This window comes from Stegostoma tigrinum, chromosome 20 (genome assembly GCF_030684315.1).
Source record: "Stegostoma tigrinum isolate sSteTig4 chromosome 20, sSteTig4.hap1, whole genome shotgun sequence".
NCBI lineage: Eukaryota > Metazoa > Chordata > Chondrichthyes > Orectolobiformes > Stegostomatidae > Stegostoma > Stegostoma tigrinum.
Genome location: NC_081373.1, coordinates 36,056,572 through 36,084,151, shown reverse-complemented (window position 1 = coordinate 36,084,151; position 27,580 = coordinate 36,056,572). Strand labels below are relative to the sequence as shown.

Below are 27,580 nucleotides of genomic sequence, written 5' to 3'. Positions count from 1 at the left end.
AGATATAATGATCAGAAATCTGTTTCCTGACCCAAGCCTGGTTATATACTACTTTTTATTTAAGTTTTAACTTGAAAAGGTCCTGGGGAATGTTGCTGAACAAAGAAACATTGGGTGCAGGTTCATAGTTCTTTGAGTCCCAGGAGGACAGGGTAGGGAAGAAGGTATTTGGTACGCTTGCCTTTATTGGTCAGAGCATTGAGTGTAGGAGTTCGGACATCATGTTGCAGCTGTACAGAACACTGGTTAGACCACTTATTGAATACTGTCATCAATGCTGGTCTCCTTCTCTGAGAGGTGTTGTGAAACTTGAAAGAGTTCAGAAAAGATTTACAATGATGTTGCCAGGGTCAGAGGGTTTGAGCTATAGGGAGAGGCTGAATAGGCTGAGGGTGGTTTCCCTGGACTGTCAGAGGCTGAGGAGTGATATTATAGATGTTTATAATATCATGAGGGGCTTTGACAGAGTGAATAGCCAAGGTCTTTTTTCCCAGGGTAGAGGAGTCCAAATCTAGAGGGCATAGGTTTAAGGTGAGAGGGGAAAGATTTAAAAAGGACAGAAGGGTCAACCTTTTCACACAAAGTGTAGTATGTGCATGGAATGAGCTACCAGAGGAGGCAGGTATAATTACAACATTTAGAGGGCATCTAGATGGGTCAATGAATAGGAAGGGTTTAGAGGGATATGGTCCATATGCTGAAAAATGGGACTAGATTAATTTTGGATATCTGAACAAATTAGCCCCAAAGGGTCTGTTTCTGCGCTGTACATCTCTATGACTCTATCAAGCACTGGATGACCTAACAGCTTCCTCAAAATAAGAACAAAAAATATTTGTCCATGATCAAGGCCCCTCTAAATTACTCCTCTTGCTAACTCCAATCTGCCCCATCCCAGTGCCTGCTCCTCAACCTGCCCCATCCTAGTGCCTGCAAGCCCCTTCTACCACGAGCACCTTCCTCTCCACTCCCCAGGACATAGACTCATTCTCAGGATCGGCAGCCCCCACTATTGCCCCAACACTCCTCCCAATTCTGATCTTATCTCGAATCAGTTTCAGCTCTTTACCTTCTGATTATCCTCCCTCCAATTTCCCTATCAACTTCGAGCTCCAGTGAATCCCCAAATACTGTCCACCTCATCCCCGATATGAATGGCTCCCATTCTCAGCACAAAGATATTTGTTGCAGTACTGACAGAGTCGAGCTCCCTTCCCAACTGTGAGTTCATCAGTCTGACTTCACTAATCACTAAAATCCCTTTGCAACTGTGAAAGTACAGAATTGGGGATTCTCTGCAATTTTAACGAGGCAAGTAAAAAGTAGTGCTCCTCGTTGCTAATGGAATATTTGTTTCCTGTGGATGCCTCAGACCCTATGCTCTTCTTTCACTTTTTAAAAAAAATCATTCAGGGGATGTAGGCTTTGATCATTGTCAGTATTTAACCCTGGGTGGCCTTGAGGAGGTGATAGTGAAGTGCATTTTTGAACTGCTGCAGTTCATTTGGTATAGGTCCACCCAGAGTGCTGTTAATGAGGGAGTTCTCGTAACAATGAAATAATGGGAATAAAGTTTCAATTCAGGATAGTGACTGTCTTGGAGATGACCTTGCAGGTAATGTTTCCATATACTTGCTACATATACCTGTTCTTCTAGATGATAGAGATGATGGATGGTTTGGAAGGTGCTGTCATCTGCATTACTTTTAATGACTAAATATTGATGTAAAACAATTATTCCCATTCCCTTACTTCCAATTACAATACAAATTTTGGCAGTTTTCATGCCTTCACATTGCTTCTGCCACCTCTTTCCACACACAATTGTAACTATTTTTGTTAGATAATGTAGTTGCATTAGTCCAATTGGTAGTTTGGCAGGAAAAATGTGCCTTTTTACACTTAATGTTTTTTATTTATAATTTTATTGTGTTAGGAATTCAATTTTACATGTTTCTTGTAATATGTTAAGCTTCTGGTTGATGAAGGGCTACTTAAAGTGTCTGCTTCAGACACATGACCTGTGTGATTGAGTAAAATCAAAGTCACATAGTAAGGTGAATCATGAATATAAAATTGGAACAAATTTCTAAACTATGTTTTTGGTTGTTATCAAAGTGTAGGTTTTGAAATGTATAGTTGAATGAAATTTGGAGTTAGGACTAAAATGACTGCAAGGGTTATGGTGCCCAGAAAATGGTAATACAGTGACAAGTTGACAACGTGTTGAAGAAATCCTGTCAAGGTCCATGAACATTGACAAATGGAATAATAAGATCAAAGTATCATGACAATATTAGAGCACAGTATGAGCTCTGGCTGCACAAGGACAGTGCATACAGTCAATAGTGCACACATTTGAAGATGACATACGGCGAGAAACAAGTACAAATTTCATGAACTATCTGTAGCAACTACAATCAATGGGAAGCAAGTACCATCTGAATTAGGATACAGTATACCTTCCTTCTTGAAGCATAATGTCTGTTGCTTAATAAATTATCTGAATAATATAACATACTTTTCCAGAATTTATTGTTTCTTAGAGTATCTCACCATCTGTTTTTATCAACCTTTGTCATTCTTTAAATTTCTCTCATTCTGTCAGTTTTTTTATAAATTTGTATTTGCTTTCTCTTTCAGTTTTATAGTGTCTGTTATCTCCTTGGTTGTCAGTGGAGGTCTTGTCCCTTACAGACATCACTGATTCTATGTGGCATTGAATTATCTTTTGAATATCTCTCACCATCTTTTGTTTCAACCAACAACAGATCTCTGTTGTCACATGTAATATAGACAGTCTCTATCGCTGTCTGCTGAAGTCAGCCTTCTCTAAATCTGGAATCTCAGTAACTGTTTCACGTTTCTACATTTCCAGCACTCCACCAAACTCAATTACGCCATGTTCACGCACAATTAGATTGTTAATTAAATCTTACTCATTTCTCATTATAAGCAGAGTATGTTCTACCCCCTTGTTGGCTCTCGGACATATTGTAAAAGGAAAAAAAGTATCCTGGACATAATTAAAGTTTTACTAACATTATGACATGTATTAGTCTGCTTATTCAAGTCTACATGGAAGTTAAAATGTCCTATTGAAATCCATGCTGCCTTTGCTATGCATCATTTGCTCACTATCTTATAGAATAGAAAGAGGCCTTTTGGTCCATTGTATCAGCACTGGTCATCAAGCAACTCTAGTTCCATATTCCAGCACTTGATCCATTAGCCATAACACTACAGTGCTTCAAGTCATCATTTAAGTACGTCTTACATGATGGATGCAACATCTTCGGGTTGTGTGTTCCAGAAACCCATCACCACCTGGGTGATCTTTAATCCCCTCTAAACCTCTTGGACTTGATCTTAAATCTATGCTCTCTGGCTAGGATTCGTTAACAATTGAAAAACATTTCTTTTTTATCTGAGCCCACCACAACATTGCACATCTCAATCAAGATGCCCATCACCCTCACCTAAGGAAAATAACTCCAGGCTACCTACCAGCCCAAGAAATATCTTGGCGAATCTCCTATCCACCTTCTCTAGCACAATCAAATGTTTTGGAGCATGACAACCAGAACGGCACGCTGTACTCCAGCTGTGACCTTGCTTAAAATCTTATACAGCTTCATCACAACCACCCTACTTTGTATTCAACACCTCAACTAATAATTACAAATATTCTTAACTGTACTTTTTAAACTATAAAGTCAAACAACACAGAAACACACCCTTTGGAAAAACCAGTCTATGCCAAACATAATTCTAAACTAAACTAGTCCCATCTCCCTGCTCCTGGACCATTTCTCTCCAAACCTTTCCTACTTACATATAGGTCAAGATGTCTCTTAAATGTTGTAATTGTACCTGCATCCATCACTTCCTCAGGAAGTTCATTCCACACGTGTAACGCTCTGTGTAAAAAATGTGCCTCTTGTATTTTTTTTAAACTCTCTCCTCTCACCTTAAAAATTCTCCCTTAGCCTCAAAATTGCTCATCTGAGGGAAAAGACAATTACCATCAATTGTATCCGAACCCCTCATTATTTTAGAAACTTCCATCAGGTCACCTCTCAACCTCCTATGCTCCTGTGAATAAAGTCCCAGCCTATCCAGTCTTTCCCTATAGCCCAAACATTCCATAGCTGGCAACATCCTGGTAAATCTCTTCTGAACCCTCTCCAGCTTAATATCAATCACTTAATCTACCTATCCTGTTGCTTTCAAGGATCTGTGGACATGCACACTAAGGTCCCTTTGATCTTCTCTACTTGGAGCACCATCACTTGCAAGTTCCCTTCCAAGCTACTCACCAACCTGACTTGGAAATATATCACTGTTTCTTCACTGTCACTGGGTCAAAATCCTGGCATTCCCTCCCAAAGGACATTGTAGGTCTGCTTACAGCACATGGAGTGCAATAGGTCAAGGTGGCAGCTCTTCTAGAGGGCAACTGGAGATGGGCAAAAAATACTGACCCAGCCAGCAATACATATGCTATGAGTGAATAAAAAACTTCTTGGGCTCAAACATTCAAAATGCATTCCTTGGCCTTATCAGTCTTCCCAAAATACATTACCTCACACTTTTCAGGATTAAATTCTATTTGCTATCTTTTCTGACTACTCCATTTATATTGCCTTACAATCTACAGCTTTTCTCCTTATTTTTTTACCACACAAATTTTAATTTTATCCATTAACTTACTGATCAAGCCTCCGACATTCGTGGCTGGATCATTGATATACACTACAAACGGTAAGGGACCCATGCAGTACAGTGTTGGACACAGACTTCTAGCCAAAACAACCTCTGAAGGGTGCCCTCTGCTTCCGACCATTGAGTCAATTTTGGATCTGATTTGCCACATCGCCTTGGGTCACATGGACTTTTACCTTCTTGACCAGTGTCCCATTCAAGTCATTTTCAAAGCCTTACTTGAAGTCCATGTGGAGAACATTTCCTGCACGCCATTCATCCACATGTCTTGTCACCATCTCAAAAAACTTCATCAAACCGATCAGACATGATCTCCCTCTGACTTCCCTCTAATCTTAGCACTTACGAAATGTACAACTTCGCACTAAGACAAGACTTATAACATAGCTGCTAGTACATTCATAAATTCTTTACGATTCCTGAATTCTATCCAGATCATTTCAACCGCCTATTAACGTCTCATTATATCCTCTCATCTTAATCAGTTTTGTCTTCAATCATGCAGATTACTTACCTCTGTCTCCGCACTGTTTCTCGTCATGGAGAGCCTAAAACCTGGTGCATTTAGTTCCTAGTCCTGCAGACATGGATGGAAATTTCTGGGCTTTTAAGAATAAATCAAAGGCAGTGGCGTGGAATATGGCAATGAAAGTCACCAGAACAAATGTTTACACCTTTATGTCAGGTTCACGGTGTTGCAACATGGCAGCTGGATGGAGCACCTCAACACTTCAATCAGGTAACTGCGGAAAGTATTTTACCAATCAAAAGAAATTAATTTTGTTTATTTTTTTCCCAGACAAGCACAGGGCCGACAGGGCGTCAACGCTTCCACATGCAGCAAGCAGGATGTGAGCAATAACTTCACTGAGTAGTAACTGAGTGAGCCAGCAAGTATTGAAAAGCTGGGTGGTGGAGCAGCTCAGTCATTGGATACCGGTACCAGGAGAGGGAGCCAAAGTGTCAGCACAGCAGGAAGGGTGAGCTGCAAGAGTGGCATCCAAGAACAAGCACACGTGTGCTTCATACAGGAACAAAGTGATGGTGGTATGGGATGGATGGACACGTCACCTGGATCACAGGTTCTGTCAACTGCCAGCCTCCACCACCATGTTTCCAGGTTTGCTTGGTCAGGTGGCCTGTCTCTCCTGCAGTGTCTTAGCAGGAGGACACTTGTTTTTCTTGAAAACCTTAAAGGATAGTCTGCAGGGAAGTATCACTGAACAATGGCTTCCTTCCTCTCACCTTTAGTAGGTTTGCTTTTGAAGGGAAGTGTGCCTTTTAATGAAACAGATACATTCAAAGGCAGTGGGCTTACTCTCAGAACCAGTAACGAAAGGGTTGCATGATCGTCAAAGACACCTAAAACTGGGAGCACTGTAGTGTATTTACTAGCACCAGTGTCTATGAAGGCTAGTCTGAATGAATGCTGGTAGCTCATTTAACAGGCTGCCAGCAACACAATTAGTGTAATTTGACACCGTATCCATCTCCTCAGTGGTCTCAGCTGTTCCCTCACTGGTCCGTCTTCCTGCCTATTGGCAGTTAATCAAAAGCAAGAGCAGTACCCAGTGAATATCTGGGAGGTAGAACCTCAGCACCATTCAGTAATGGTTACGTGGTCATACATTCTAAGTTGAATCTATGTTGAAATTTGTTCCTTTAATGCCTTACATTTGTAAAAAGCTTATTTATCCCAAATATCCCTATCCTTCTGCTCCAATGCTTCACTTCACATTTATTAATGTTCACTCCTGGTCTAATAAGTTGAGCTATTTTAGTTTCCCCTGCATTTGAAACACCATTTCTGACAGTTACTGTATTCCTTTCTCCATTTTTGAATCATCAACTGCACTCCATCTTCCACCTGGATGTTTCTCCCATCTACGACTTTAAAGGTTTAGGGATCACTTACTTCATTCTTTCTATTAGGACCCTAACCAGACTCTGATTTAGGTAGAGCCGACCCAATGGCATTGTTGATCCATGCGCCATTACCAGTGTTTATCGTCCTGTGAAACATTCATCTATTCTCACATCACTTCATCAGCCACGTAATCATGTCCCTCAACAGCTTTTACTTCAGCCAATTTGCAAATGGTTAACAATTTCAGGGCTATAACTCTCAAGATCCTATTATTTCTTTTTGACCTAGTTCCTGGTATTCTCCAGAAAGGAGCATTTACTTTTCTCCAATAACAAGGTGTAGAGCTGGATGAGCACAGCAGGCCAAACAGCATCATAGGAGCAGGAAGGCTGACATTTTGGGCATCGACCGTTCTTCAGAAATGGGGGAGGGGAAGGGGGTTCTAAAATAAATAGGGAGAGAGGGGGAAGCAGATAGAAGATGGATAGAGGAGAAGATAGGTGGAGAGGAGACAGGCAGGTCAAAGAGGCAGGGATAGAGCCAGTAAAGGTGGGTGTAGGTGGGGAGATAGGGAGGGGATAGGTCAGTCCAGGGAGGACGGACAGGTCAAGGGGGCGGGATGAGGTTAGTAGGTAGGAGATGGGGTGGGGCTTGAGGTGGGAGGAGGGGACAGGTGGGAGGAAAGACAGGTTAGGGAGGTGGGGACAAGCTGGGCTGTTTTTGGGATGCGGTAGAGGGAGGGGAGATTTTGAAGCTTATGAAGTCGGCATTGATACCATTGGGCTGCAGGGTTCCCAAGCGGAATATGAGTTGCTGTTCCTGCAACCTTCGCGTAGCGTCATTGTGGCACACAGGAGGCCCAGGATGGTCATATTGCTGAAGAATGGGAGAAGGAGTTGAAATGGTTTGCGACTGGGAAGTGCAGTTATTTAGTGCGAACCAAGCGTAGGTGTTCTGCAAAGTGGTACCCAAGCCTCCGCTTGGTTTCCCCGATGTAGAGGCGGCCATAAATTGGAACAGTGGATGCAGTATACCGCATTGGCAGATGTGCAGGTGAACATCTGCTTGATGTGGAAAGTCTTCTTGAGGTCCCTGCCTACGTCTGTGACACCACCCACGCCCTCCATCTCCTCCAGAACTTCCAATTCCCCGGTCCCCAACACCTCATCTTTACCCTGGACGTCCAGACGCTATATACCTGCATTCCCCATACAGATGGCCTAAAGGTCCTCTGCTTCTTCCTGTCCCGCAGGCTCGATCAGACCTTCTCCACTGACACCCTCATCCGCCTAGCCGAACTTGTCCTCACCCTCAACAACTTTTCTTTCGATTCCTCCCACTTCCTACAGACAAAGCGGGTGGCCATGGGTACCCACATGGGCCCAAGCTATGCCTGCCTCATTGTAGGCTACATGGAACAATCCTTCTTTCGTACCTACACTGGCCCCAAAACCCACCTCTTCCTCCGTTACATTGATGACTGTATCAGCGCCGCCTCTTGCTCCCAAGGGGAGCTCAAACAGTTCATCCATTTCACCAACACCTTCCACCCCAACCTTAAGTTCACCTGGACCATCTCTAATACCTCTCTCTCCTTCCTGGACCCCTCTCTCCATTTCAGGCAACCACCTGGAAACCAATATCCATTTTAAGCCCATCAACTCCCACAGCTACCTAGAATACACCTCCTCCCACCCACCTTCATGCAAAAATGCCATCCCCTATTCCCAATTCCTTCGCCTCTGCTCTATTTGCTCCCAGGATGAGGCATTCCATTCCCGTACATGTCAGATGTCCTTGTATTTCAAGGACCGCAACTTCCACCCCCTTCAGTGGTTAAGAACACCCTCAACCATGTCTCCCGTATTTCCTGCAACTAATCCCTTACCATCCCGCCCTGCAATAACAACCAAAACAGAATCCCGCTCATCCTCATGTACCACCCTACCAACCGCTAAATCCAATGCCTCATCCTTCAACCCTTCCACCATCTGCAATCCAACCCCGTCCACCAAAGACATTTTTCCCTCCCCACCCTTATCTGCTTTCTGGAGGGACCACTGTCTCCATGACTCCGTTGTCCGTTCCACACTCCCCTCCAGCCCCACCACACTCGGCACCTTCCCCTGCAACCGCAGGAAGTGCTACACCTGCCCCAACACCTCCTCCCTCACCCGGATCCCAGGCCCCAAGAAGACCTTCCACATTAAGCAGGTTCACCTGCACATCTTCTAATGTGATATACTGTATCCGCTGTTCCTGTTGTGGCTTCCTCTACATCGGGGAAAACAAGTGGAGGCTTGGGGACCGCTTTGCAGAACACCTACGCTCAGATCGCACTAAACAACTGCACCTCTCAGTCGCAAACCATTTCAACTCCCCCTCCCATTTCTCAGACGACATGTCTATCCTGGGCCTCCTGCAGTGCCGCAACGAGACTACTTGAAGGTTTCAGGAACAGCACCTCATATTCTGCTTGGGAACCCTGCAGCCCAATGGTACCAATGTCGACTTCACAAGCTTCAAAATCTCCCCTCCCTCTACCGCATCCCCAAAACCAGCCCAGCTTGTCCCCGCCTCTGTAACTTGTCGTTCTTCCCAACTATCCACTCCGCCCAACTCAAGCCCCAGCCCATCTCCTACCTATTAACCTCATCCCGTCCCCTTGACCTGTCCGTCCTCCCTGGACTGACCTATCTCTTCCCTACCTCCCCAACTACACTCACCTATACAGGCTCCATCTCTGCCTCTTTGACTTGTCTGTCTCCTCTCCATCTATCTTCTCCTCTATCCATCTTCTATCTGCCTCCCCCCTCTCCCTATTTATTTCAGAACCCTCTTCTCCTCCCCCATTTCTGAAGCAGGGTCAAGGCCCGAAACGTCAGCTTTCCTGCTCCTCTGATGCTGTTTCGCCTGCTGTGCTCATCCAACTCTACATCTTGTTATCTCCGATTCTCCAGCATCGGCAGCTCCTACTATCTCTGAAACTCATTTACTTTTCTCCACTTTGTTGGTCCCAACATGCATCATTCTGACTCAATCTGTCAAACAATGAAGTCACCAGTATAGCATTTAACTCTCCAACTGGGGCTTAAAATCTATAAAATCAAAGTACTGTGTTGTTGGAAATAAATGCAGAAATTGTTGGAGAAACTCAGCAGGTGGAATGTGCAGATAAATGGAGTTATTATCGCAAACTGTAGTCCCTCAATCAATGTCTTGTATAAATGTCATTTCACTTCATTGGTTTTCTAGGAATTCTACAATAGAAAACTCAAAATTCAACGTGCTACTTTATGCTTGATTCTATTGTCATTTCCAAATCTAAAAATGCATATGTCTACACTTTTTAATCCATTTCAGTTCTTTCATTCTGTTCGGAATGCTTTCATTTAGGCCATTATTCTTTTCCAGTTTCTTTTCCTTTGAAAATGTAATCTTCCATATATTCCTGTATTCAACTGTATCTCTCATGCTCTCACTCACTTCACTGACCTGTTAAAAGGCATTCTGTGATAGCTTGGATTCACTCTCAGATTGTCTATTTTTACACAAACTTGGTATCACTCTTCTTGCATCAGCGTGCATAATGTTTATATGATCAAACAGAACACAGGTATATCATAGATCTATGGGCACACTATTAGCCACATTCTGTCAGTCAGGAAAAAATAGCATCCATTTACAACTACCATCTGCTCCAGTCCCTTCTTCATCTCAGTCCATATGGCTGCATTCCACATTACATGTTGCATAAATTATGGTGCAAGCCTTTTACATGGCATCTTGTCAAGTGGCTACTCCAAACCCATCCATTCTGCATTCACCACATTCCTTTTATCAATGTACTGTAACACTTCAGAGCCTGAAGTACCCTTTGAAGATCCATTAGAACAGACCTGAGTAGCCTATGTTTTTCCTAATGTTCAATATTCTATTCCTATCATTGTGTTCAGGCAGTTTTCTCTTTGCTAACAACATGTAAATTTCAGTATGAAACCCTGAATGACCTAATTCAAGCCAATCATGACTTGTCAGATAATAGCGATTGTAGCACAAATCTTTACTGGATATCACATCCCACTTTCTCCCAGCCAGAGAAACTTTTTACAATCTCCATTATACATATTTCATTTCATAATTTTTTTTGAGATCTTGTGGTGGAGTGAGTAGCATCTATATCTCTGGAGCACCAGCTCTGGGTTTGATTTGGTGGCCGTGGCAAATTTGTTCAAAATGTGGCCAAATAAGTTGATTTTCAACCTGTAAATTCTTCTAAGGCACTTGATGACAGACAATAAGAACTGGTGAGTGTCTTGGTCAGCAACAGTGCAGAAGGCAGCAACAAAGCCTGATGCCACTTGTCCTTATTTTTGTAATGTATGTCTTAAATAAAACATTTTCTACATCTCTGTACATCAACCACGTTCACTGTATTACCTTAGACTTTTCTTTCCTGTTATATTCAATCTACAGTATAAGACAGTCCATTGAGCCCTATATCATCTGTGCCAGTGTTTATACTGGGAATTATATTCATTATTAACTGTCAAATATCATGACTTGCCTGATTCTATCTGCTTCCCCATAATGCAGGAATACATTTACATTCCTGTATTCTATATTTAAATAAGTCAGAAATTCTTTTGAAAATGTTTTTCAAAACTTACAAAAATTCACTAAGGATCATGGGAGATGTCATTTTACTTCAATCGATTCTCATATAAATTGAAAGCAACAATTTTTTTAAAAACTGCATGCATTCACAAATGCCATTAATTATTCTTCACTAAGAAAATCTAGTCAAAGGCTAAACTTATAAAATGGACAAATATTTAAAAATATTTGGAATAAAAACTTCAAAGAGATGTCCTGAATGATGATTGTCAGTACTTATGACAAGCTTCCTTGCTTCATATCAGTGCTAACAGACAAGCAAAGACAGACAAACTGTGAGCATTGAAGGTCTGGTTCAGGGAGCAAACTGGCAAATGGAAAGACAAGGCAGGGACGCTGTGAGTAGAGTAGGAAAACAACTGACTGCATGCCAAGAGAGTCAGTGAGCAGCCCTGAGACACACACAATTTTCCTGTCCATGAGCTGAGTGGCTATCCATTCCAATGGGAGGTGTCTGTGCACTCCCAAAGTGCAGAAACATATTGTGAGGGGATTTGGGAAATGCAGCGATGATACAGAAAGGGTAGTAAGTGGCAAATATTAACACAGCGTACATGTAGTACAGACCAGAGTAGCCAAAATGGAGGTTCAGTGGATCAAGCAATGAGTTGGAGTTACAAAGTGCCTGCGAAAACAAGGTGTGGAGCTGGATGAACACAGCAGGCCAAGCAGCATCTTAGGAGCAGGAAGGCTTCCTGCTCCTAAGATGCTGCTTGGCCTGCTGTGCTCATCCAGCTCCACATCTCGATACCTTGGATTCTCCAGCATCTGCAGTTCCTATTATCTCCAATACAAAGTGCCTGCTCTGGCTTTCACATTGGGAATTCTCGATGACTAACTTCTATCTGGCAGGTGAGAAAATGGGAAATGGCATATTAAGTTGATGAGATTAGGCAGTAATTAGGGATAATGAGTAGTCAATCCCATTAATAGACCTCTCACTGCTTCCTAGCGAGAATCTCGTCTCTACGTTCAGAACTTATTTGGAGAATGTAACATTTTGATTTGAAAGGCAGGAAGGGCCTTGCTGGACTTCTCACCTGATTTTCCCAAATTTCTCACTCATAGCCCATGGCGTTCAGAGGCTCGGAAGATTTCTCCTCAATATATCTCAAAAACTGGAACAGGAGTTTGAGGAATCCATTTCACACTGCTACCATACAATTGTTATGCAATGCAGATACGCAATTCTGGGAACATCAGGTCAAACAAATGCCCCTTAAGTTGCCTGTAATAAACCATAATACCGACCATACTCAACCAGGAACAGCAACTTCACACACCACCTCACCAACGTCCGGATACAACGCATCATCCTCCGACACTTCCGCCATCTACAATCCGACCCCACCACCCAAGACATTTTTCCATCCCCACCCTTGTCTGCTTTCCGGAGAGACCACTCTCTCCATTACTTCCTTGTTCGCTCCACACTGCCTTCCAACCCCACCACACCCGGCACCTTCCTCTGCAACCGCAGCAAATGCTATATTTTTACCCCACACCTCCTCCCTCACCACTATCCCAGGCCCCAAGATGACCTTCGATATTAAGCAGAGGTTCACCTGCACATCTGCCAATGTGGTATACTGCATCCATTGTACCTGGTGTGGCTTCCTCTACATTTGGGAAACCAAGCGGAGGCTTGGGGACCGCTTTGCAGAACACCTCCGCTCAGTTCGCAATAAGCAACTGCACCTCCCAGTCGCAAACCATTTCCACTCCCCCTCCCATTCTTTAGATGACATGTCCATCATGGGCCTCCTGCAGTGCCACAATGATACCACCCGAAGGTTGCAGGAACAGCAACTCATATTCCGCTTGGGAACCCTGCAGCCCAATAGCATCAATGTGGACTTCACCAGCTTCAAAATCTCCCCTTCCCCCACCGCATCCCAAAACCAGCCCAGTTCGTCCCCTCCCCCCACTGCACCACACAACCAGCCCAGCTCTTCCCCCCCACCCACTGCATCCCAAAACCAGTCCAACCTGTCTCTGCCTCCCTAACCGGTTCTTCCTCTCACCCATCCCTTCCTCCCACCCCAAGCCGCACCCCCAGCTACCTACTAACCTCATCCCACCTCCTTGACCTGTCCGTCTTCCCTGGACTGACCTATCCCCTCCCTACTTCCCCACCTACACCCTCTCCACCTATCTTCTTTACTCTCCATCTTCGGTCCGCCTCCCCCTCTCTCCCTATTTATTCCAGTTCCCTCCCCCCATCCCCCTCTCTGATGAAGGGTCTAGGCCCGAAACGTCAGCTTTTGTGCTCCTGAGATGCTGCTTGGCCTGCTGTGTTCATCCAGCCTCACGTTTTATTATCTTGGAATCTCCAGCATCTGCAGTTCCCATTATCTCTGTCACCCTTCAGCAATCTTTCACTTTTTTTAACTTCTCTCTGTTTTATTGCAACTTTATCAAAAGGAGGAGACAAGACATGGATGATCATGTTAGGATGTTAGCCATTTAGGAAGTTTAGGTTTGGTCTGGAAATTCATTATAATAGACCAAATTAGCCAATGGTTAAGATGAGTATAGTTGTGTTAATTAATACGCTATGCAGTAGCATGGGTGAACATGACTGCATCAGCCCATATATGTGCGCAATACATGATATTTTCAAAAACATTTATTTTCCTTCCTTATTCATGATAGGCTTCTTGTTTGGGAAAGCACAATAGTTCATCTCCAGGCAATCCATTATTGGTAAAGCTTTCCGCCCTCCACTGACCAAAGTGAAACAAGTTTCAGTTGCTCTTTATTAGACGCCTGAGTAGAAAGAGCAGATCAATATTCTTACACTGTAGTAGTAGGTCAACTCTCAAGAATAATTCAATTCAGCAAAACAAAGAAAATGTTTTAGAAAAAAAAACCTTTGCCCAAGTGATGTAAAAGCAAGTGATGGATTATTTTTAATCCTTTACAATAAGAACATTAGAATAAGGGTCAACAAATTGATCTGATTGAGGGACACCCACAGAAAGACATATCCAGTCTATTCCAATAATTGTCAATAAGGAAAAAGTTTGATTTAAGCATTGCAAATAGCAGGAACCATAAAAAAAACTGAATTCTTCAATTAACAATATAAAGTGAAATGAAGTGCTAAAAATTGAATTATCATGACTTAAATTAAACAACTTTCAATTAGGAATTACAACATTAATTGGAAACAATTTAAAAGTGCTTCAGTATTGAAGTGTCCCACTAAGGGTTAACTGAAGTTTAAAATTATTAGGGAACTAAATAAACAGTTGAGTATAAATTAAAGGCAGAAGATGGGCATTCTCAACTATGCAATTTACTCTGCACGTACGTGAACTGCAAAAGTAATCCACGCCTTAAATAACACTTATGTAATACAACATCCCAAAACATTTAAAGGAGCTTTATAAAATAAAATTTACAGCAGAAATTCATATATCCCATGCTTCTCTTTTCCAAAAAAACCCCACAGTTTTGGTTTGTACTATATTTACTTGAATATAAAACATTTGTCAGATTCCTCAATGACCAGTTTGGAATATCATGAAAAAGAAAACAATGAGACCTGCATTTTAATAGTGCAGTACATCGAGACATTAATCTTACTTTGCAATCGGGCTTCCATTTTTCTTCCCAACCTTTACTTGATGGTCGCCAGGCGGTGTACATATGTGGAACAACAGGGATAAAGTCAACTGGTGGAGGAAATCCTAGAACCGAAGGATGCATTATACCATCCCACTGCAAAAATAACACACAATGATTGTCACTTTGCATGCGAGAAAACAAGCTTCATTAATCAGACACCAATTGCAAACCTCCCAGTCGCAAACCATTTCCACTCCCCCTCCCATTCTTTAGATGACCCTCCCAGTCGCAAACCATTTCCACGCCCTCTCCCATTCTTTAGATGACCCTCCCAGTCGCAAACCATTTCCACTCCCCCTCCCATTCTTCAGATGACCCTCCCAGTCGCAAACCAATTCCACTCCCCCCCCATTCTTTAGAGGACCCTCCTGTCGCAAACCATTTCCACTCCCCCTCCCATTCTTTAGATGACCCTCCCAGTCGCAAACCAATTCCACTCCCCCTCCCATTCTTTAGATGACATGTCCGTCATGGGCCTCCTGCAGTGCCACAATGATGCCACCCAAAGGTTGCAGGAACAGCAACTCATATTCCGCTTGGGAACCCTGCAGCCCAATGGTATCAATGTGGACTTCACAAGCTTCAAAATCTCCCCTTCACCCACCGCATCCCAAAACCAGCCCAGTTCATTCCCCTCCCCCTACTGCACCAACAATCAGCCCAGCTCTTCCCCTCCACCCACTGCATCCCAAAACCAGTCCAACCTGTCTCTGCCTCCCTAACCTATTCTTCCTCTCATCCATCCCTTCCTCCCACCCCAAGCCGCACCTCCATCTCCTACCTACTAACCTCATCCCACCTCCTTGACCTGTCTGTCTTCCCTGGACTGACCTATCCCCTCCCTACCTCCCCACCTATACTCTCCTCTCCACCTATCTTCTTTTCTCTCCATCTTCGGTCCGCCTCCCCCTCTCTCCCTATTTATTCCAGAACCCTCACCCCATCCCCCTCTCTGATGAAGGGTCTAGGCCCGAAACGTCAGCTTTTGTGCTCCTGAGATGCTGCTGGGCCTGCTGTGTTCATCCAGCCTCACATTTCATTATCACCAGTTGCAAATTAGTCCACTTCTGATAGTTTGTTTTACCTTCTTGAAAAGAAAAATAATTATCTAATCACAGATTGTTTAATTTTTGCTGTTCAGAAAGTGTTTGACCAATAAATTCAAAATAAGGGTAAATATTATTTTGTTTGCGATAGACAATGGTAAATCCAAAGCAAAGAGCCGAAACGGGAGTTTTTACTTTTACCACTGTCTGAACATAATCAAGAGCAGACAAATCACTCACCTTAAACACCAATACATTTTCACTTTCATTGTTTTCAGTGGAAAGCTGGCAGTGTATAAACCAGACAACTTGTTAAAATTCACTGAAAGTGAATTCTAAAATAATTTCCAGCAAACATAGGTTCAACTATCTCTGCCTACCTCTCTGTACGTTGTGTTACATATGTCAATGAAAGATTAATACAGCAGAACTTCAACTCTTTCCTGGCAACAAAAATGCAAAGATAACCTTTTATCAGCTCTTCATTTAATTATAATTTATTCTATCCAGGCTTCAAGGGCAACTGAACCTTTCCTCCTTTGCCATCATAGGGACTGAAACATACCGGAAGTAACACAGGCTTAAACACTTCTGAGGAAACTGTGCACAAAAGCCAACTTATACCATGAGCTGATTAACTTTTCATTCTTTGTTGTACTCGTGGAAAGCATTGGGTTAGGAGAATGATAGCTTCTATCTGATAGCATTTGACCAAGGTGAGTGACCATCACTGCACAGCTGTGATATATAGGCAGCATGTATAACTTACAAACACTGGACTAACCTTGTCTTAAATGAAACACAAACAAGCGCTTTTCAACTAATATCAATTCAGACCATCCAAAGACCCTAAATATTTTCAAATTGAACGGAAAATTGTTTTCTTATACACTAGAATATTCACTTACAATTAATAAATAAACAGGGCTACTTGCATACGAAACAACACAACAATAAGTGACTGAAAAGACTAATTGATTCTACAACCAACATATCAAATCCAAACTCTCCAGTCCTGCCACAACCAGTTGTGAACTAAACAACTGGAGGTGAAGGTTCAACAAATATCACCATCCACACTAACAAAGAAGCTCAACATTTTAGTGCAAAAGGTAAGGCTGAAGCTTTCATTGCTAACTTCAGACGGAATTTCCAAGGGGGCAATCCATTATAGCCTCCACCAGGCTCCTTAGACAGCAACTTTCAACCCACAACCACTATCATCCAAAAGGAGAAGGGCAGCAGTTACATAGGAACAGCACCACCTTAAAAGTTCATGTTCAAGTGACTCATTATCCAGACTTGGAAATAAACCATCACTGGGTTAAAATCCTTAAGGGCAATTAAGGATGGGCAATAAATGTTGGTTTAGCGAGCAATGCCCACTGCCCATGAGAGAATAAAAATTAAAGATCTACAATCACAATGCATAAGTGATCAAGACCTCAAAACATTATCACTGCCCTCAGTGAGACCTTCCTTTGTGCAGATCGGTAACTGAAGGAACAAACACAGGGACAAACTTTCAAACAGAACATCCACCTGAACACTAAGACATTTGAAGGCCCAAGAGTCTAAGTAAAAGTAGAACAATTTCTCAAGCTTAAAGCTGCCCAATGAAAGAATGGAATTCCAAGTGTTGCTCATGACCAGGGTGAATATTAATATTGTTTAAAGAAGTATAGAAGTTGAAGCTTTTTCATCTTGGACTCATTAGAAGTAGGAAGGACGAAACAGTTTTGTAAAGAGGATACATCATTTTATATCAAATGAAAATGCTGATTGTTCAGGCTAAATTGACATGGAGATGCAGCAATAACAGTTAACTGTCAATCTTAATTCTCAGACAGGGCATCTAGATTCTGATTGGTCACAGTATTATCATGAGGAATGCAGCAGAGTTTAATTGTAAAACATTCTTGTAAAATGTGACGTACAAGAGCCAAAGTGAACCTGGCAGAAAGACCAAAGGTCACAATTAAAGAGGCTACACTTCAACAACACCAGGCTAACTCGTCATTGTCTACAGGAATAGTGCCAGTTGACTCGAGGATAGCAAATGTGGTTCCCCTGTTCAAGAAGGGGAGTAGAGACAACCCTGGTACTTATAGACCAGTGAGCCTTACCTCAGTTGTTGGTAAAGTGTTGGAAAAGGTTATAAGGGATAGGATTTATAATCATCTAGAAAAGAATAAGTTGATTAGGGATAGTCAGCACGGTTTTGCGAAGGGAAGGTCGTGCCTCACAAACCTTATTGAGTTCCTTGAGAAGGTGACCAAACAGGTAGATGAGAGTAAACCAGTTGGTGTGGTGTATATGGATTTCAGCAAGGCGTTCGATAAGGTTCCCCACAATAGGCTATTGTACAAAATGCGGTGGAATGGAATTGTGGGGGATATAGCAGTTTGGATCGGAAATTGGCTTGCTGCAAGAAGACAGAGGGTGGTAGTTGATGGGAAATGTTCATCCTGGAGACCAGTTACTAGTGGTGTACCGCAAGGGTCGGTGTTGGGTCCACTGTTGTTTGTCACTTTTATAAATGACCTGGATGAGGGCGTAGAAGGATGGGTTAGTAAATTTGCAGACGACACTAAGGTCGGTGGTGTTGTGGATCGTGACGAAGGATGCTGTAGGTTGCAGAGAGACATAGATAAGCTGCAGAACTGGGCTGAGAGGTGGCAAATGGAGTTTAATGCAGACAAGTGTGAGGTGATGCACTTTGGTAGGAGTAACCAGAAGGCAAAGTACAGGGCTAATGGTAAGATTCTTAGCAGTGTAGATGAGCAGAGAGATCTCGGTGTCCATGTACACAGATCCTTGAAAGTTGCCACCCAGGTTGACAGGGCTGTTACGAAGGCATACAGTGTTTTAGCTTTTATTAATAGTGGGATCGAGTTCCAGAACCAAGAGGTTATGGTGAAGCTGTACAAAACTCTGGTGCGGCCGCACTTGGAGAATTGTGTACAGTTCTGGTCACCACATTATAAGAAGGATGTGGAAGCTTTGGAAAGGGTGCAGAGGAGATTTACTAGGATGTTGCCTGGTATGGAGGAAGGTCTTTAGAGGAAAGGCTGAGATACTTGAGGCTGTTTTCATTCGAGTGAAGAAGGTTGAGAGGTGACTTAATTGAGACAAATAAAATAATCAGAGGGTTAGATAGGGTGGATAGGGAGAGCCTTTTTCCTAGGATGGTGACGGCGAGGGGGCATAGCTTTAAATTGAGGGGTGAAAGATATAGGACAGATGTCAGAGGTAGTTTCTTTACTCAGAGAGTAGTAAGGGAATGGAACGCTTTGCCTGCAACGGTAGTAGATTCGCCAACTTTAGGTACATTTAAGTCGTCATTGGATAAGCAAATGGATGTACATGGAATAGTGTAGGTTAGATGGGCTTGAGATCGGTATGACAGGTCGGCACAACATCGAGGACCGAAGGGCCTGTACTGTGCTGTATTGTTCTATGTTCTATGTTCTGACTCCACAGACAAATCCTGAGTTAAAGGACAAATGGTAGAATGTGAAAGGCTGAGTGAACCCTTAATATTAGGTTGGCATGATGGCTCATTGGTTAGCACTGCTGACTCACAACACAGAAACCTGGGTTTGATTCCAACATGCGTGGGGGTTTACGTGTTCTCCTGGTGTGGGTTTCTGCTGGCTGCTCCGGTTTCCTTCAGATGTGCAGGCTAGATGAATTAGCTATGCTAAATGTTTGGTTGGGTTACGGGAGGTATGCTGAGTCTCCTTGCGATGTTCTTTGGGGGTTTGGTGCAGATTTGATGGACTGAATGGCAGCTATCTGAATTGTAGGGACTCATTAGTATCCTAATGTGCAAGCCTTTTTTGAAGGCGTTGAGTTATATGTGAGCCAAAATCAAACAGAAAAAATTCCTTTTCTCATAGGGTGGTTCCTTGCTTAAGGATAACAATGCCATCAGTCAATACTGGAAAGAACATTTTCAACAACTCTTTGATCACAAATGAATCTTAAGGCTATTCTCCCATTGTTCTGTGGTAGAAGCTATAGGTGAAGCACAAATGATGCAAGAGTTGCCACAAGCAAACAAATGCGATGAAAAAGAATACATCACAACCCTGAAATGATTTCAGCTGTTTTCAAAGCTGGTAGTTTTGTTGACATATAGACTCCGCATACTCATTGTATGGATTTTGGATTATTTTGCTTTGGCATCAATTTTCACTTCTTTTTCTTCTTTCTTGGTAAGTGGGCATCACTGGCAAGGCCAACAGTATTTGTGACCCTGCCTGAATTAGCCTTGAACTAAGTGGCTCACTAGGTCATTTTAAACACCAGCTTAAAGAACATTACTGTGGTTCTGAAGTCACAGGTAGGTCAGACTATGAAAGAATGCCAGTTTTACCTCACCACTATCTTTCTCCATTCGTCTACAATCTCTAACGTATCATACTGCTTGTTCAACATCCAGTGCTGCAAAAGCAGAAATGTCAACTAATTAAATATATCCCACAAATTAATAGAGAGAAAAAAAAATAAAACCACTGTTTTCAGTGTTTACATAAATGATCCGGAGGAAGGTACAGATGGTCTGATTAGCAAGTTTGCAGATGTCACTAAGATTGGTGGAGTAGCAGACAGTGAAGGGGGCGGTCGGAGAATGCAGCAGATTATAGATAGTTGGAGAGTTGGGCAGAGAAATGGCAGGTGGAGTTCAATCCAGGCAAATGCAAGGATGCAAGGTGATGCATTTTGGAAGATCCAATTCAAGAGCTAACAATACGGTAAATGGAAAAGCCTCGGGGGAAACTGATGCACAGAGAGATCTGGGTGTTCAGGTCCATTGTACTCTGAACATGGCAACGAAGGTCAATACAGTGGTTAAGACAACATGTGGCATGCTTTCACTCATCAGATGGGGCATTGAGTACAAGAGTTGGCAGGTCATGTCACAGTTGTTTAAAACTTTGGTTCAACCACAGTTGGAATACTGCATACAGTTTTGGTCGCCACATTATCAAAAGGATGTGGATGCTTTAGAGGGGTTGCAGAGGAGGTTCACCAGGATGTTGGCTGGTATGGAGGGTGCTAGCTATGAAGAGAGGTTGAGTAGATTAGGATTACTAACATTGGAAAGACGGACCTGATTGAGGTCTACAAAATCATGACAGGTGTATATAGCGTGGATAGCAAGAAGCTTTATCCCCCAGAGTGAGAGACTCAATTACTAGCGGTCACGATTTCCAGGTGAGAGGGGAAAAGTTTAAGGGAGATATGCATGGAAAGTTCTTGATGAAGATGGTGGTGGGTGCCTGGAACGCATTACCAGCGGAGGTGGTAGAGGGGGGCACAATAGCATCATTTAATATGTATCTCGACAAATACATGAATGGGCAGGGAGCAGAGGGATACAGATCCTTGGAAAATAGGCGGCACATTTAGATGGAGGATCTGGATTGTCTCAGGCTTGGAGGGCTGAAGGGTCTGTTCCCGTGCTGTAATTTTCTTTGTTCTTTGTTAGTTACTGCCACAAACTCTGTTCCTTTACTGCCAACGTTATCCCTTATTAGCAGCTGTCTGAAGCTGAATCCAATCCAACCACAGTATCATATTTCATTGCTATTACGAAGATTGTCGCAATCTAATTTCCTGACTTTTACCTTGTCTCCACTCATCTGTTGCTAAATCTTTCATCCATGCCTTTGTCATCTCTAGACCTCACATTTCTAATGCAGCATTGCATCCTCTGTAAAACCTTCAACAAACCAAACCAGATGCCTACATCCTTAGAATAACCATTCACCCATCAACCTATTCTCACTGGCTGGCATTGGCTTCCAGGCAAGTAATGCCTCAGTTATAAAATTCCTATCCTTGCTACCAAACTGTTGCATGGTCTTACCTCGCCTTTTTAATCGTTAATCTCCTCTGGCACCGCGAGCCTCCAATCTAACCGAAATCATTTAATCATGCCTTTTTGAGTATAAACAACTTTAATTACTCCACCACTGCCAATCATCCTTCAGCAGCTTAGGCCTCAAACTCTGGAATTCCCCTGCTGAATCTCTCCAACTTTCTTTCTCCCTTTCATCCTTTAAAACCTAAAGCTTAAGCATGTTTTTGGCCATCTAGCTTAAATTTTATGTGACTTGTCATCAAATTTTATTTTATCATAATGCCACGAAACACTTGGAACTCCTGAAGGCACAATATAAAACAGAAGATCACAGAAACCCTAAAGTGCAGATAGAGGCCACTTGGCCCATCAAATCTACATCAACCCTCTGAACAGCATCGCACCCAGACCCACACAACGAGCCAATCCCCATAACCCTGTCCCTAGACACAACAGGACAATTATGCACGGCCAATCCACCCAATTTGCTCATCTCTGGACAGTGAAAAGAAACCACATTACATTACTGGCAGACACTCATACAGACACAGGGAGATTGTACAAACTCCACACAGACAGTAACCTGAGGGTGGAATCGAACCCAGGTCACCAGCACTGTAAGGCAGCAGTGGTAACCACTGTGCCACTCTATACAAACTATTGGTGTCGTTGTTATTTATTAATGTTTTATTAATGATTTCCTAGAACTCTTTTCTCATCTAATTCATTCAGACCTTTTTTTCAAAACATGGGGCAGATGGCAATGTGAGTGGTATTTGTTGGCCTGCCTGAAAGTGTGGTAGGTTTAATTTCCTAATGGATAGAAATGTGTAAAGAAGCGGGCTCAAATGTGCCGACATCCAGCTCTTACTTCAGCAGGACAAGCTTTGCGTACCTAACTAACTCCCGGGAGGGAAGTTGGCAGTTTGCCAAGCCTTGTATCTGCATTTTTTAAATTTTAGATGTAAACTGTAACCAGCTGGGTCTCCCAAACTTTGCAAAAAGGCAGGGTCATCATGGGAGTGCAGACTGTGCGGGAGCAGGATTATTCTTCAAGAAATACCCCTCTCACACTCCACAATAATCACCACCAGCTCCCCATATCCACACAACCAGAACTCACCCACAATAGAGACATTTTGTCCCACACAGATGGAGAACAAAGCCCTTTTCCAAGCAGATCAGACCCCAACCTTGCTCTTCCCATGTGTACCCAAACATCCACAAGCGTAATTATGTTCTGTTGTATTTTGTCACAATTTTTTTTTAAACTCTGTTAACTATAACATGAAATTGCTATTGCCTTTACATTTTGAAACTGCATCCCTTGTATAATCAGTCATTGATCTGCCACCTTATCTTGCCACACACTTTTAGATCTGTGCCCTTCAAGCTATATTTAACCAGTTGTCTCTATCTCTTCCTGTTAGAGAGATGCTAATAGCTATTTGTGAACTATGGATAATTATTTATTGCAGAATCTCAAATAATGTTCCCTCTCACGTTTTCCATCAATGCACTAATTGAATTTTGTTATACATGCAAAATTCAAGTTAATGTGTGCTATGTTAGAACTAAAGAAAGCACATGTAATATGTTTCTTTAAAAGTTTACCAAAATTATGAAAAAAAAATTCTCAGCCACTAACAAGGCAACATATTAATTCACAAATTGTCAGAGTCAGTGAATTCAATTTTAAGTTTACCATGATGGCATCTGAACACGCGAGCCCCAAGTTCAGTACCATAGCCACTACACCACAGTATCTGAGAGATGTATTTGTTGATTTTTAAACACTAACTCCTATCTTAGCAAGTTGACAGTAGAAAAGCTGAAAGGCAGTCTTGCCTCAAGACAAGAAATTTTTGTTTCCATTTAACAAGGTCAAAATATAAGGGCTAAGGAGGTATGTCTTTTAAATTGATAAACAGTAGAAATGACAACTTCTACTATTTCAGTTTAAGGAGTGTTTTCATTAGTTTAAACTTCCATGAATGGTGAAGAAAATAACTTAGTCATCTCTTCGCATAATCTGACAGAAGTAAAGTGTCTCCAAGAATTTGGACAGAGGTTGGCTTTTGTGAACTGGAGAGTGAGTACCAAGAGACACAGTATTCCTAAATGTTAAGTGAATATTGAAGGGGAAAATCAACCTCTGAGAATTAGGAAAGAGACCATTACGGTGAAACAAGAATGGAACGTCAGGAGTTATGAGAATGCAAGTTAAAGTAGGTTTTGGGAAGTAATGGCATGTTCTCCACCTGACACTTTCTAAATTAAAAATTTGTGAATCATGAAATCACAAACTATTTCACTATTTTTGAAGTAAATTACCTCCAAAAATACATCTAAATGTAATTGGGGCAAGGGAGTATTGTACTTGAATGTGTGCAAAATTTAAAAGGTCCCATGAAATAACCTCACAGGAATCTTTGCATTAGTGCTTGGACATCTTGAAAAGGAATCCAAAACTTTTCACAAACTCTCCAGAAACACCCTTGCGCTCTTAATCTCTCTGTTGTTAATATTTCTACAAAACCAGATGCAGCAGAATGATTGGTATTAATTGGCCTGAAAATCCTCCTGCTACAACATGCTCACCAACTCCCTCCTTCAGACTCACTGCCTCACCCACCAACTGTCCGTCTCACTGCCTTCCGACTTTCCCATTTGTTGCGTGCTTACTGCTCTCAGTCTTCCTCCCTAGTACCTCCCTTACTGACAGGAAAGAAGTCAGCAAGGGAGTAGGCAGAGAAAAATGGCTTTTGAGAGGGTTGGAGTGGGAGGTGGCAAATCAGAAGGAAGCAGACAGCCAATAGGAAGGGAAGCAGTGAGCAGACGATAGGAACGACAAGTGCAGACATAACTTCAAGAATCAGGGGCTGACACCAGTACATTTTGGCTGTTAATTTCACCTGGTTATTCATGTCAGCCTTGTTTTTTGACTGCTAATTCTCTGTTGTGCATGTTTCTATCAGTTTGTTGTGGGTGGGCTAGAGTGGCAGTAAACCTGGATATGTTCAGCTTTAATAGTTAAGTGTGCAACACTCAACAGATTTTTGTGCAGCCACAGAAGCACACAGCTTAGAGGGAGCAATGGTCAAAGGTCCAAATTAGGTATGTAAATAGTGAAGCACAGCAGTCTCAAAATTGAACTGTGTTGAACACTACTTTCCAACTTTAATTAGCTTGAATAAATACCTTTAATATCTACTTATTTTATGACTAACCTAATATCCATTCTGCTACTTGTCCCCTATCTTCATATGTTGTGTTTTTAGGTATGATTCCAAATACAGTGCTTACCAAAGGCCTTCTGAAAATCTAAATTTATAAATTTACATTATCCTGATCTACTCTTTGTTATGTCTTCAAAAGAATTCATTAAGGCTGTTTCAGTCTGACCTTCTCTTGTGAAAGTCATGTTCGCTTTTCTTCATGATATTTTTCCTTTTCTTTTAAGTAAAGATTCCACCATCTTGCCCATCACTGATATTCTATAAACCAAGTAAGTTAACAAGTTCAGGGAATTATCTCCAGATTTTGGGTGACTCCATGCGGTTGCTTTCAATGGGCACTGAGCAATTGGTTACACTTCTTAGGTGTACCAACACAAAACAAGAAACAAGTTTAGTTTCTATCAGAAATTGAATATTGGTAATTAAAGTGCACAGTTGTTGTTCAAGCCCCAACACACACCCACATTTCTCTGCACTTGACAGGTGAAGAACTTTGTATTGTCTTGACTTTTTACTCCAATGTTAAGGACTGCAGTGACTACCTTAAGCAATAAAGGGCTCCGTGTACTACAAAGCATACTTTCCACCTATGTTGTGTTGCACCCCATTTATCCCCTCACAGCCATGTTATTATGAAGATCATGTAAATATCCTAGACACCTGACTATACAGTCAACTGAAACTTCGTGATTCACCTAGAGCTTCTAGAATCATGTGTCAAAAGTGTTGTAAGATAACCATCTTAGACAATGTACCAACAAAGATGTGTGATAAGATGTTAACAAAATCTGCCTGCGTTAGCACCGTTGTAAACATTCTAATATCATTTACTTCTAATAGAACAGTTTAGTGTGCCAGGCAGTAAATATTCCAAATCATTTTATAGGGTAATAATGTAATATTGAGGTTATGATTCAATGTAGATTTTCATTCAAAACCAGAACAAAATGTCTGTGCTGAGCTATGTCATATTTCTTGCTTCCTAAGTACATTTAAAAATAATTAAATTTGACTGAAAGAGGTTTTACAGATGAGAAATTCTGATGAGCATAAACCGCACATGCAAAGAGGAAGCAATTTGTAATTTCATGTCTGTAAAGGGTGTTATTGTATAAGTCACAGACAATATCAATACACATTTTGTTTTAATTACACTAACAAATAGTTAAGTGCCATAAGCCAAAGCATTGTTGCTAAGATAGTCTTAGGACTACAGTGGCAATCATTCTATCATGTAGCAGTGAAGCATCACTGCAGCAATTATGACGTTCTGAGATATATGCTGCCACAGGAAGAGAAGGCAATGATTAAGACCATTTTTCATCCTTTCCCACTTAGAAACAATATCACTGCAACACAAAAATTTTTTTTCAGAAGATCAGTGCTGAAAAGTTGAAATTAATTCACAAGTTCCTTGTATATCTTCTGTAAAATGGAATTAATATGTGTAGAATAATAGTCCATAATTGTTTTGTGACATCCATACAAATCAGGTTTTCTTGAATGATATGTTAAACATTTCAGGCTGTATGTTTGTCAATCTAGTATGCATCACAAACATCTATGTACCTTCATTCCCAACTCCTTCAGCTTCATCAGCTCTAAACTCATGTCAAGTTCAGAGTGCATCCTGCTCAATTCAGAACAGGTTTCTCTTTATATATGTTTATGTGTACTTATTTATATGCAAGGGGGAGGTGATGGCCTGGTGGTATTATGGCTGGACTGTTAATCCCGAGACCCTGATAATGCTCTGGATATCCAGGTTTGAATCCTACCATGGCAGATGGTGGAATTTTAACTCAAAAAATATCTGGAATTAAGAATCTAACAATGACTGTGAATCTATTGTTGAAAAACCCATCTAATTCACTAATATCCTTCAGGGAAGGAAACTGCCATCTTTACCTTGTCTGGCCTACACGTGACGACAGACTCACAGCAAAGTGACTGACACTGAACTGCCCTCTAGGCAATTAGGGATAGGCAATAAATGCTGCCTGGTTAGTGACACCCTCATCCCATAAATGAAGAAAATAATTACCAAGTTTTCTTCCTTCCACCTCTCATCATCTGACTTCCACCTTCCATTACATGCTATTCAGAACAAATCTTACTTCTCCAACCACAGGAGGTCCTAAAATTAAAATCAAAAATTGCTCGATATACTCAGCATCTGCGTACAGATCTGAAATGTTAACCTTGGTTCTTTCTCCATAAATGCTGCCAGACTTGCTGTGTATTTCCTGAAAATTATGCTTTTATTTCAGATTTCCAGCATCTGGAGCCTTTTACTTTCAAAGTAGGTCCTGCATTATCATCAGCTTTCCAACTGTTCCCTCTTCCAGAAAATAAACTTTAATGTTCTCTTCCTTAACTTTAAATCTTTACATGACTTTACATTCTCTATCTCTGAAATGTAAAGCAACCATATATCCCCGTACACACTTTCAATGTGAGTCTATTTCTCATTTTTAGTTCCATCAGCTTGTCTAATCAGTAGCCTCTACTTCAGCAGTTA

General features: G+C 41.8%; 1 protein-coding gene across 2 annotated transcripts in view; it reads right to left on the bottom strand.

Annotated features, from left to right (window-relative positions):
* Positions 1–27,580, bottom strand: part of tcerg1l (transcription elongation regulator 1 like) — a 624,439-nt gene that overhangs the window by 592,376 nt on the left and 4,483 nt on the right. For both annotated transcript variants that reach the window (XM_059653101.1, XM_059653102.1), the window contains exon 3: positions 14,861–14,995. In XM_059653101.1, coding sequence (XP_059509084.1) covers positions 14,861–14,995 — 135 coding nt within the window. The remainder of the gene's footprint in view (positions 1–14,860; positions 14,996–27,580) is intronic.